Source organism: Rattus norvegicus, chromosome X, assembly GCF_021556685.1.
Source record: "Rattus norvegicus strain SHRSP/BbbUtx chromosome X, alternate assembly SHRSP_T2T, whole genome shotgun sequence".
Taxonomy (NCBI): Eukaryota; Metazoa; Chordata; class Mammalia; order Rodentia; family Muridae; genus Rattus; species Rattus norvegicus.
The window spans coordinates 42,252,501-42,262,807 of record NC_141554.1 but is presented as its reverse complement, the minus strand read 5'-3'; the positions used below and the strand labels follow the sequence as shown (position 1 = coordinate 42,262,807).

General features: G+C 42.1%; 1 protein-coding gene across 1 annotated transcript; it reads right to left on the bottom strand.

The window, feature by feature from the left end:
• Positions 1-6,955: 6,955 nt before the first annotated feature.
• On the bottom strand, positions 6,956-8,005 carry Lamtor1l1 (late endosomal/lysosomal adaptor, MAPK and MTOR activator 1 like 1). The gene has a single exon (NM_001409102.1). The coding sequence runs from the start codon at positions 7,961-7,963 to the stop codon at positions 7,478-7,480; it is 486 nt and encodes a 161-aa protein (NP_001396031.1). The 5' UTR covers positions 7,964-8,005; the 3' UTR covers positions 6,956-7,477.
• Between the last annotated feature and the right edge of the window lie 2,302 nt (positions 8,006-10,307).

Genomic DNA, 10,307 nt, shown 5'->3' with positions numbered 1-10,307 from the left:
AGAATTCTTTTAAAATATCAATGCCACAAGGGACGAATACTGAGGGAATGATTTACATTAAACGGGATTAAAGAACATAACAACTTAATGCCAAACATGAGCATCTAGAAGATGGCATTACAGGGGAAAATACTTGTTACTGGGTCAACTAGCAAAACTGTGATGTGCATATAAGATTTAAAGTATAGTTGCCCTTACATTTACTGAGATTTATAACTGCTGTGGGTATAGGGGGCACTACTACATTCTAGGAGAAGGCCACGAAACTAGCAAGTAATTGAGTTTCAATCAAGACTCGGTGGAAAAATACAAAGCAACCACAAAAAGAGGAAACTGAATTGGCTGTTTTAACTCATCTCTACAGCTAGATTTAGTTCGAAGAGAACAGGGTAATGTTTCCAACATCTTGTTAAGCTAAAGAATGGTTTATGTGTTTTATATCCATTCTTATCACTCTTTAAATACATCAGTTTAGGTGGCTAGGCATATAGTTCAGTAGTACAGCACTTACCTAGCTGGATTGAGGTCACAGGTTCCATTGGTAGTACTGTACAAACAAACAAACAAACAAATGTATGTAAGACCTTTATACAAAGAGGAACATTGAATGACTGTATAATGATTAATTGGATGAAACAGAACTTACACTTCAGGTTCCAGGCTGTGATAGCTTTAAGATGTTTGAACAGTATGATCATATGATATAGGATTAATGCACAAAAATGTCTTCCTTTACACATGAATGAACAATACAATAATGACATTAAAGAATTCTATTTATAACAATACGGAGAATAATAGTGTGTTAACGAGGGATGAATTTAGTATAGTTATAAAAAATGTATTGCTCTGAAAATTACCAAATATTATTGAAAGAAACTTCAAAAGGCCTAAATAAATAGAAAGCCATCCCATATTCATGGGCTAGAAGAATTCATATTTTATGATGAGAATGATTCCCAAATTGCTACCGATTCAGTAACCTCTAGCAAAATAGCAGCCAGCTTATTTGTAGAAATAGATAAACTGACCCCTATGTTCACAGGGACATTCAAGGGACCCTGAATATTCAAAACAATCTGGTTATCCTAGTCAGAGTTACTATTGCTGTGATGAAACACCTTGACCAGAAGCAAGTTGTGGAGGAAAGACTTTATTGACTCCACACTGTAGCCCATCACTGAAGGAAGTCAGGACAGGAACTCTAACAGGGCAGAAACTTGGAGGCAGGAACTGATGCAGAGGCCATGGAGGGGTGCTGCTTACTGCCTTGCTTAGCATGCTTTCTTGTTGAACCCAGGACCACCAACCTAGGGGTGGCCCCACCCACAATGGCTGGGCCCTTCTTTGTCAATTACTAAGAAAATGCCCTACAGGCTTGCCTACAGTCTGATCTGACAGAGGCAAGTCTTCATTTAAGGCTCCTTCTTTGATGACTCTGGCTTCTGTCAAGTTGACCTAAATCTAGACATTATAGATGACTGATTAGTGTTGGGGAAATTGAGGAATGACTATTAATGGGCTGAGGATTTCCTTTGGAGGTGGTGAAAATATTCTAAAATTGATTGGGGCGGTGAACGAATAACTGAATATACTAAAAAAAAAAATTGAATCGTGCACTTAAAATAGGCCATCGTGTGGTATGTGTATTACATCTTAGTAAAAAGTTTTAAACCGAGCATGACATCACACACCTTTAAAATCCCAGAACATGGAAGGCAGAGGCAGGTGGATTTCTGAGTTTGAAGTCAACTAGTCTACAACTAGGTCTGGAACAGTCAGGGAGCTACACAGGAAAACCTTGTCTTGAAAAACAAAAAAAAAAGTTTTTTGACTTAAAAGGGGGAAGAAAGAGCATTTAGAATTTAGTTAGCAGAAGCAAAACCTATTGAGTTATTAATAGGCTGGGAGTTGGAATCTCCCCATGTTAGCTCAAGAAGGGATAAGCAATACCTGGCAACTCACCAGACAGTAATCTTAGAAAGACACTGAGTTACTACATGCTAGGTACTGGGTTGTGTGTTGAGGATCATGAACCAAACAAGCATGTTGCTGTACTCAGAATACTTAGAGTGTTCCAGAATAACGTAAGTTGAAGAATTACACAGTTGGGTGGATGCTGTACAGACAGCAGGAAAATGTATCATAGAAGCTCCTAATGTAATGCAGAAAGAAAGGGAAGGCTTTAGCAGGAATCAATGCTTGCATTGAGTACTTGAGGCTTAAGAATGAAATAGGTAAGGACCAGTGAGATGACTGAATGGGAAATGGAGCGCGCCACCAAGCATGATGGTTGGGCTTGCTCCCTGGGCTCCACATGGTAGAAGAGAGAGCCAACTCTCACAAATTGTCCTCTGACCTCCAAATTTGCCTTGTGACACACACTGACAACCTAGAGTGGGTGTGAAGTAGAGTGGATTCTAGAAAGACGGACCTGGACCTTCTTGGCCAAGGATTCAGAGACGAATGAGAAGTGAGCTTTGTGATAGTCAGTGAAGGGTGGGGTAATGCTGGAGGGGTAAGGGAACTCTGAAGTCCTCATTAGCCATGCTAGGACTTTGATCAATGTTTTGGAGGTCAGAGGAAGCAGAGACATGTTCTAACAGGGAGAAGTTTCCAGTTGCCATCTCCTGGTATGTTTCATATGTTAGCTAGCTTTCCTTCACCAGGACAAATACTTGACAGAAACATAAAAGAAATGATTTATTTGGGTACACATTTTTAAATGCTGCAATTCATTGCCACTTGGGCCCTTTGTCTTTGCAGGGAAGGACTCTATCATAGGACAAAAGTGCTCACTTCATGGTAGACAGGAAGGAAAACAAAAAGGAAAAGGCCGAGAAAGGGTCAGTGTCCCAATGTCTCTTTCAGGGGTATATCCTTAGTAACCTAATTTCCTCCTACTAGGCCACATCTCCTAAAGGTTCTGGGAACAGCCTTCCACGTATGAGCCTTTGGGGATACTTGAAATCTAAACTATAGCACCTCATTAGGAAACTTTTCATGGAATAACACAAAAATGGAATCAACTATGTTTGTAGTGGTGGTTGTGACTCTTTCTCTTCTTACCAAATTTCCTAATATTATAGCACTTATATTTGAATCCCTGGGAAACAGTTTATGAAATTCCCAGATGGAGAAGGGAGGGAAGATGTACAGAGGAAGCCTAAGGCAATGCAGCTGGCCCATATGAATGTTAGTGAGCTCAGGGACATCCGTTACAACACATTGGACTTCTTTAAGCATCAGATGTATATTGGTGGGTGAGCTCACTCCTTAGGCCTCTGCAGTCTTGTTATTTATAGCTGTAATGTTAAAACTGGCACCATCAGCACTTTATAAAATGTGGGTGGAGTAGCCCTTGGCCTCTGTCATATATTGCCTAGGCTATGATCTGGTATTCTCAATTGAACACAGGTGTAAAGCAGATGGAAAAGAAATTCTCTTGCAATTCTCAGTGTGTTTTCATTAACTTAGCATCTGTTGGAAAATTTGTTCTGAGAATAGCATCAAGGAACTGATCAACATTGTGGGTAATGGCCAAGCGAGGCCTCTGAGAGATGGCTTCCCTGTTGGCCAAGGATTGCTTTGCCAAAATTTTCAAAGCTATGGGGCTGCCTTGGCAACACCAAATAAAACAAGACACCGGGCTTCTTTAGATTTACCATTAAGTCACAAGTAACAGTTGCTCTCAAGCGTGGATCTTTAGCATGTGAGTTCTATGGATAATCTGTTTTAATGTCCTACTTTTTTCTTTGCTGAGTAGGGCAGTAGGATGTCTTGTGTGCTATTAATACCATCCTAGAAGATGTCAGTATTGTTTCTCCATACTGCTCAGTTTTCCGTCTTTTTTCCCTCTTTCATTTTTACTATGATCCTGTTTCTTGATTTCCTTCTATTGAATGACCAGTTAGAATTCTGAGCTGCTATGTAACGTGGCTCACTGGATAAGGCTAATCAATCACGAGCAATCATCAAATGTGTTTAATTAAGAATAATTCAATTATACGATGCGGAACAGATGTGTGCTCATTTCTCTTTCAGTTTCTCTAGCATCTCTGGCTTCTGCTTCCTTTTTGTCATGGTTACTATGACTGACACTTGAGCATTTAGTCACAGACAAGAATAATTTGTCTAAACCAATAGGGATGGTGCTTTTCCCTTGACAATGGATGACAGCTCTAAGAATCTCTAAAGCCAGTTTGCATCTAGACCAGGGGATCTCAACTTTCAGGTCATCACCCCATAGCGGTCACACATCAAATACATTCTGCATGTCAGATATTTACATCCACAATTCATAATATTAGCAAAATTACAGTTATGAAGTAGTGACAAAATAATTTTATGTTTGTGGTTCCTACAATGTGAGGAACTGTATTAAAGGGTCACGGCATTAGGAAGGTTGAGAACTACTGCTCTAGATCAAAGAGTCATTAGTATTCTAGACAAGCTGAGGCAAGTTAGACTTGAAGTTGGACTCCTGATATACCATGCCTGAAAGGTATGCTATTAAACTCCTTGTTGTGTGACCTAATTGGTTTCCTGGTTGCATAAAGTGCTATGAGCTAGGCTATTGTTTGGATTTCAAAGCCCGCTTCACTGTTAGTCCTCTGAACCTTGCTTCTCTGGATCCTTTACTGTTTTTTTTTTCATCCAACTTTAGGTTTTGTGTTTGATTCAACCATGGTTAATGAACATTCTCATTCTTGTTTCTACGAAGGTTTACATGTCGAATGATAACCTCTTTTTTTTTTTTGCCTTTCTTTTTTTATTGGACACTTTCTTTATTTACATTTCAAATGTAAATGAGAAGAAGAGACGAGGAAGTCCCTGTTGAGTTAGTCTCAAAGGACAATCAGGAACTTGTAGGAGGAGGAAAGGGACTTGCTTAATGTCATCTTTCTCAGTTTCCCCAAACTGACACAATAACTCACTTGTTCTCAACGTTCCTGATGCTGTGATCCTTTAATACAATTTCTCATGTTGTGGTGATTCCTCTTCATAAGATTATTTCATTGCCACTTTATAACCAATTTTGCTGCGGCTACAAATTGTAATGTAACTATCTGACATGCAGGATATCTGATACTCGAACCTGAAAGGGACTACGACCCACAGGCTGAAAACCACTGTTAAAGCCTTTCTTCTCTATTGCTGCTCAGGTTTTTCCACTACAGATGTTGAAGGTGTTGCTTCTGTCTGGACTTTGAGATCTTCAGGTTCAAAGGTTCATCATTTATCCTTAGCTACTGTTATGAGGCCTTTTCTATTGTAGACACCGGGAGACCAGATTGAGGGCTCTGTTAAGATGGAGTTCATTATCAACTGAGCCTCTATGGGAAGCCTGACTCCCAGGCCCACTATTGTATGTAATGTATTTATGGATGTATTTGTAAATGAGATAGAAGCCCTGAGGAGCTGGGCTGTAGCTTCGGGTATCATACAAATGTGCTCTCCTGGTCTGGACATACTTACTATTGCCAGATAGGCCCGACCCCCACTTTTCTGCCTTCAGACCTTCCATGTGGCCCCAGGTCAGTGGACTTCTGGGTGTGCCACTGAAGGACTGGTGGTTTGGGGCCAGGTCAGTACCAATGAATTATCACGACTTATCTCACTCACTGTGAACCATTGTTTTCCCCCTCTGTAATTACTTTCATACTTGTTTTTGAAAAACAGATCCTTTTGTCATTTGTCATGGTCCCCCTTCCAACAAATCTTAATCTGGAAATAGAAGAAGTGACCTTTGTCCATCATAAGCCTGGTGCCTATATGGCTGCTCACAGCAGGGTCTTCTGCTTTGGGTCTGGTCCTGCTCTAGGGACTTGTTTTTTCTGACTAATCATTTTAAAAAATCTGAACTAGGTCTCAGAGATGTTCAACCAGTGAGCTCCCTTATAAAGAAATCAAAGTTCTGCTTCCTTCTCAGTGAAAGCCTGTCTCCAAACAAAGGCTCCTTTATACCAGTTGTCCTGAGCCAGGTGGGCAACTGTTTCAGGGTTTTCTCTCACCCAAACTCAACCTAATAAAGTTCTGAGAGGAAAAAAAAAAAGATGGAGCCCATTAATTACCTTTCAGGGTAATATCTCAAAGATGGACATTTTTGCAGGTCCCAAGGTGGAATTATTAGGTATTATTATCTTTAAAAATATTTCAGGATACAGAGGTAGAAGGTTTCAAGCTATAATTTACAAGCATGCGAGGTGTCTACTTGGACAAACAGATACATTCTCTACACATGTGGAGCTGTTTGTCCAGTGGGGACAATAGATAATAACCCAAGCAGTGACAAAGAAGCATAGGTGGGTATAAAACAATATGAGCCCTCTTACAGTAATTAGAGGGGCTCAGAGGGAGAGAAAGGTAGAGAGTTTTGTAGATGGTGTCAACAGCTCCATGGAGAATTAAGTTATGAGACTAGAGATAAGCATAGACTGGATCTTAAGTGACATGTGCAGTAGGGAAAGAAGCATGACGTCTAATCCAATGTTAGTAGAAAGTCAGTGAAGGTAAGCAAGACTATGACCTGATCTGCATTTTACAGTCGAAAATTAATCGTAGAAGGTTCAAGATCAGAGGCTAGTACAGAATTTGAGTGAGAGGTGATAGTTGGAAGGAAGCATCAGAGTTCACTTAGCCGGGCCACATGTTAAATTTTCTGTCACCTACATGCTCTATGAGTGTATTCATCAACTGGAAGAAAAAAAGAAAAAGGATAAGATGTAGGTAGTAGATGAGAAAGACGACTTTATCATCTCCGTGAGCTCTGAATGAATGGAAGTAAACACTAACGTAGATTCCTATGACGGGATATCCTGTTGGTAACTGCTTCAGAAGTTCAAGGCCAATCCCACATCTTTCTCTATCCATGTGCCTTATAGAGAATGGAAAGGCAGATCTTTATGGAGGTTTTCAAGGTAGATATGGGCTCATGAAATAGCAATATTTTTTTTGAATATACTTTCTTTATCGAGGGGTGACAAACAAAAAACAAAAAGAGCAAACATGTAAAAATCCAGGGTGCTAGAAATACAAACTCAATTCAGATTCAAGCTTGTCTAGACCCTGGTCATAATTCCCAGTGAGGTGCCTATGAGCACCAAGTCAGGGAACGGGACAGGAGTGAATCGGAGGCCAAGAGAAAGGGTGGGGAGGGGATCTCCTAGGTCTCCCGGTGTTCACCCCTACAGTGGTATCTCCATCTTCCCAATGACTTGAAGATCTGCCAGGCCCAGTCCTCTTGGCCCCAACCTCACCCTAACCAGAGCATGAAGGCCGATGGCAATCGGTTCTCCCTTCCCTTGCTCAGTCCTCACTTGCTCTGGCTTCTAGCCTTATTCTTGTCCTCCACATTCTTCTCCGTGATTAGTAGCAGGTTGGGTTCTGTAGAAAGCCACAGTGAGGCTGGGGGCCAGAAGAGGTGGGGTGGAGACGGGATGAAGACGAGGGAAGAGCTGTCCCAGGACCCCTTTCTTCATGGGATCCCAAACTGTACAACCAGCTCTTCTTTCGCATCCACTCGGATCTGAGAAAGTGCACTATAGGCATAAGCAGCTATCCTGGAGACCTGCTGCAAGTCAGAGAAAGGGATAGGCTCACTGGCCAGCACTTGGTGGGGCTGGCTGGTGAGAGATGGCAGCGGTGGCAGCTTCTTCCAATGGGTCAGACTGCTGCTAAGCACAGCCAAGCGGGTACTGTACTGCCTTGCCCGGTCCATGTACTCATGCTGCTCCATGCCCTGGGAGTCTGCGGCAGACACATCAATGATGTTGCTAGCTGTCTTGGCAAGGATGGAGGAAAGCAGGGCCTGCTCATCTGTGCGAGCTGAAGGCAGGCTATGGTAGCTGGGCTCGGCTCCATTGAGGGCTTTGGTAGGGGTGTTACTGGGGTCCAACAACAGCTTCCTCTCCTCCTGGTCCTGGTCCGAGTCCTCGTTTTCGCTGCTATAGCAGCACCCCATGGCGGGGTCGGGCCGGGCGCTCAGGCGGCGCCGAGGAGGGACCATGAAATAGCAATATTAAACCATCCCAGATGTCTCTCTGGACACCGAATCCTTGTAGATTCAGACCTCTCAAGGAACCCACAATGAACCATAACTTTCTTTTATGCAAGGAAAGTAACCTACTGTACTTGGAGACCAGCTTGATATTAGCTCCTGGTCTCAATCCAGATCCGAATGTCAGTCAAGTATGTTGACAAGGAATTGAAGTATTTCAGTACTAAATTGGCTTTAATGATCATCTACCACAGACCTCTGACAGAACTTTACAAAAGATTAGATTAAGAACCTAAATCAATCCTACCACCAACTTCCTACCTGCTGCTTCTAAAATTCCACAGGGATCTGTGACTCAGGGACAACTGATGTCTGCTTCGTGTCAGTACTCATGTTCTTGCCTCTTTATTAAGTCTTCTGGGAATAACCAAGGCAAAGAAACCCAGGATGAAATAGTCTGGAAAGCCTATGCTACTTTTAGGTACAACCTGAATTCTGAAAGCACTCCTGGAGGCTGCAAGAGACACTCATGGATACAGCTCACCATCCACTCAGGACATGAATAAACACTGCGGTCATGTGGACTGCTGGCTGAAGAAGAAGCACATGAGAGAAGATGTGGCCATGAGGCTGAGTCTGGAGTAGCACACGTCAGATCCATTTCTGCTCTGGGTTTATTTCACTTTTCAAGCAGTGTGTGTGTGTGTGTGTGTGTGTGTGTGTGTGTGTGTGTGTGTGTAGGGGGTGAGCAAGAACTTTGATTTCTTTGTAGCTGTGCTGCACCCAGAACACAGGTGTACAGCATATGATTAAGTGACCCCAGAAATCAGACTGCCTGGGGTGTGGCACTCATTTTTCCAGCCTGATGAAATGAGTTCAGGGTGTGGGTACATTCTGCTTCACTCCACATTTTTTTCTCCCCCACCCCAAACTCTGGGTTCCAGGGGCACAAGGAGGTAGGGTTTATGCTGCTGTTAATTTGCTTTTGAAATATGTCTGGTCACCTTTAAATTTTTGCTCCCCACAAAAACAGGAAGAAAGGGAGGACAAACGTTCTTGAAAAGCCTTGCACTGCTTTCATTGATTCACATTTCAGTGTGATTTGGCAGGCGATGCAGGGTGACATATTCCACTGCTTTAACTTACACATCATTGCCAGATTAGCTATTGTTTGACGTGTAATGAAATGTGGGGAAAAGGGTGGTAACTGTGAAGCCTGCCGCAATGTCTAGACACAAGGGTGGGGGTGGGGAGGTTGAACACCAAGGGAGATGATACAGAAGTTCCTTGCCTGATTTTTCTCAGATTTAGGATTTCTACCATAACATTGACAATACATGGGTGACAGGTAAGAGATCATGTTTTGATGGGGATGACACACAGAGTTTTAGATTATTATATGCTGGAGACATTTCTCATTTAACCATATTAAAAGAAAGTTGTAACCAGATCATTTAACCTGTAGCATAAACACATAATTACATGAATGCATACTGAATTTGGGGATTTAATTAGCCACAGTTGAGCCAGTCCATCCAGGAGACATATTCAGAGTAACTTGGTTTGTGGAAAGATTCTTGGCTTCAAAAGAACTTGCAAATATTATACATGGGTATTGTGCCTAGATGTCTGTGTGGTACCACACATAGAAGGCTCTGGTAGCATGTAAGAAACAGTGAAATTTTTTTCAGTTATGTTTTTGGAGATGGTAGATCTGGGAGAAGTTGGGAAAAGAAAACATATATATATATATATATATATATATATAACTTTTTAAATAAAAATAAAAAATATTTAAGGAAATTGAAACAGCAGAATTTGATCTGTCTCCTGTTCTGGTCTGGCCACGGTAGCTCAAACTCAGCATCATTTCCCCACGTTAGACAAAGGGAGTGTCTTCCATAAGCAGACTGGCTCCAAGGCAACAAGACAGTGAGTTTCTATTTATGTCCCTGGGGACAGGCACTGGTGCCTACTTCTATGGGCAGATGTCTCCACAGCAGTAGATAGAAGAAGAAATAAAGGCAGAAGGAGTACCTGAGAATTTAGAAGTGATGGAGGAGGTATGGGGATAGAAAACTGTGTGGAGCTAGAGAGGTAGCTTACTTGTTAAGAGCACCGAGTGTTCTTTCAGAGGACCCAGATTCAATCCCCAGCACCCACACAGTGGCTCACAACTGTCTGGAATTACAGTTTTGAGGATCTGATGCCCACTGCCCACTTCTGGCCTCTGTGGCTCCAGGCATGTCAGTGACATACAAGCAAGCGTTCAGGCAACACACACACACACACACACACACACACACAC

What these genes read in the sequence shown, in the direction of transcription:
- Lamtor1l1 (NM_001409102.1), bottom strand. Translation starts at nt 7,963, where the DNA reads ATGGGGTGCTGCTATAGCAGCGAAAACGAGGACTCGGACCAGGACCAG.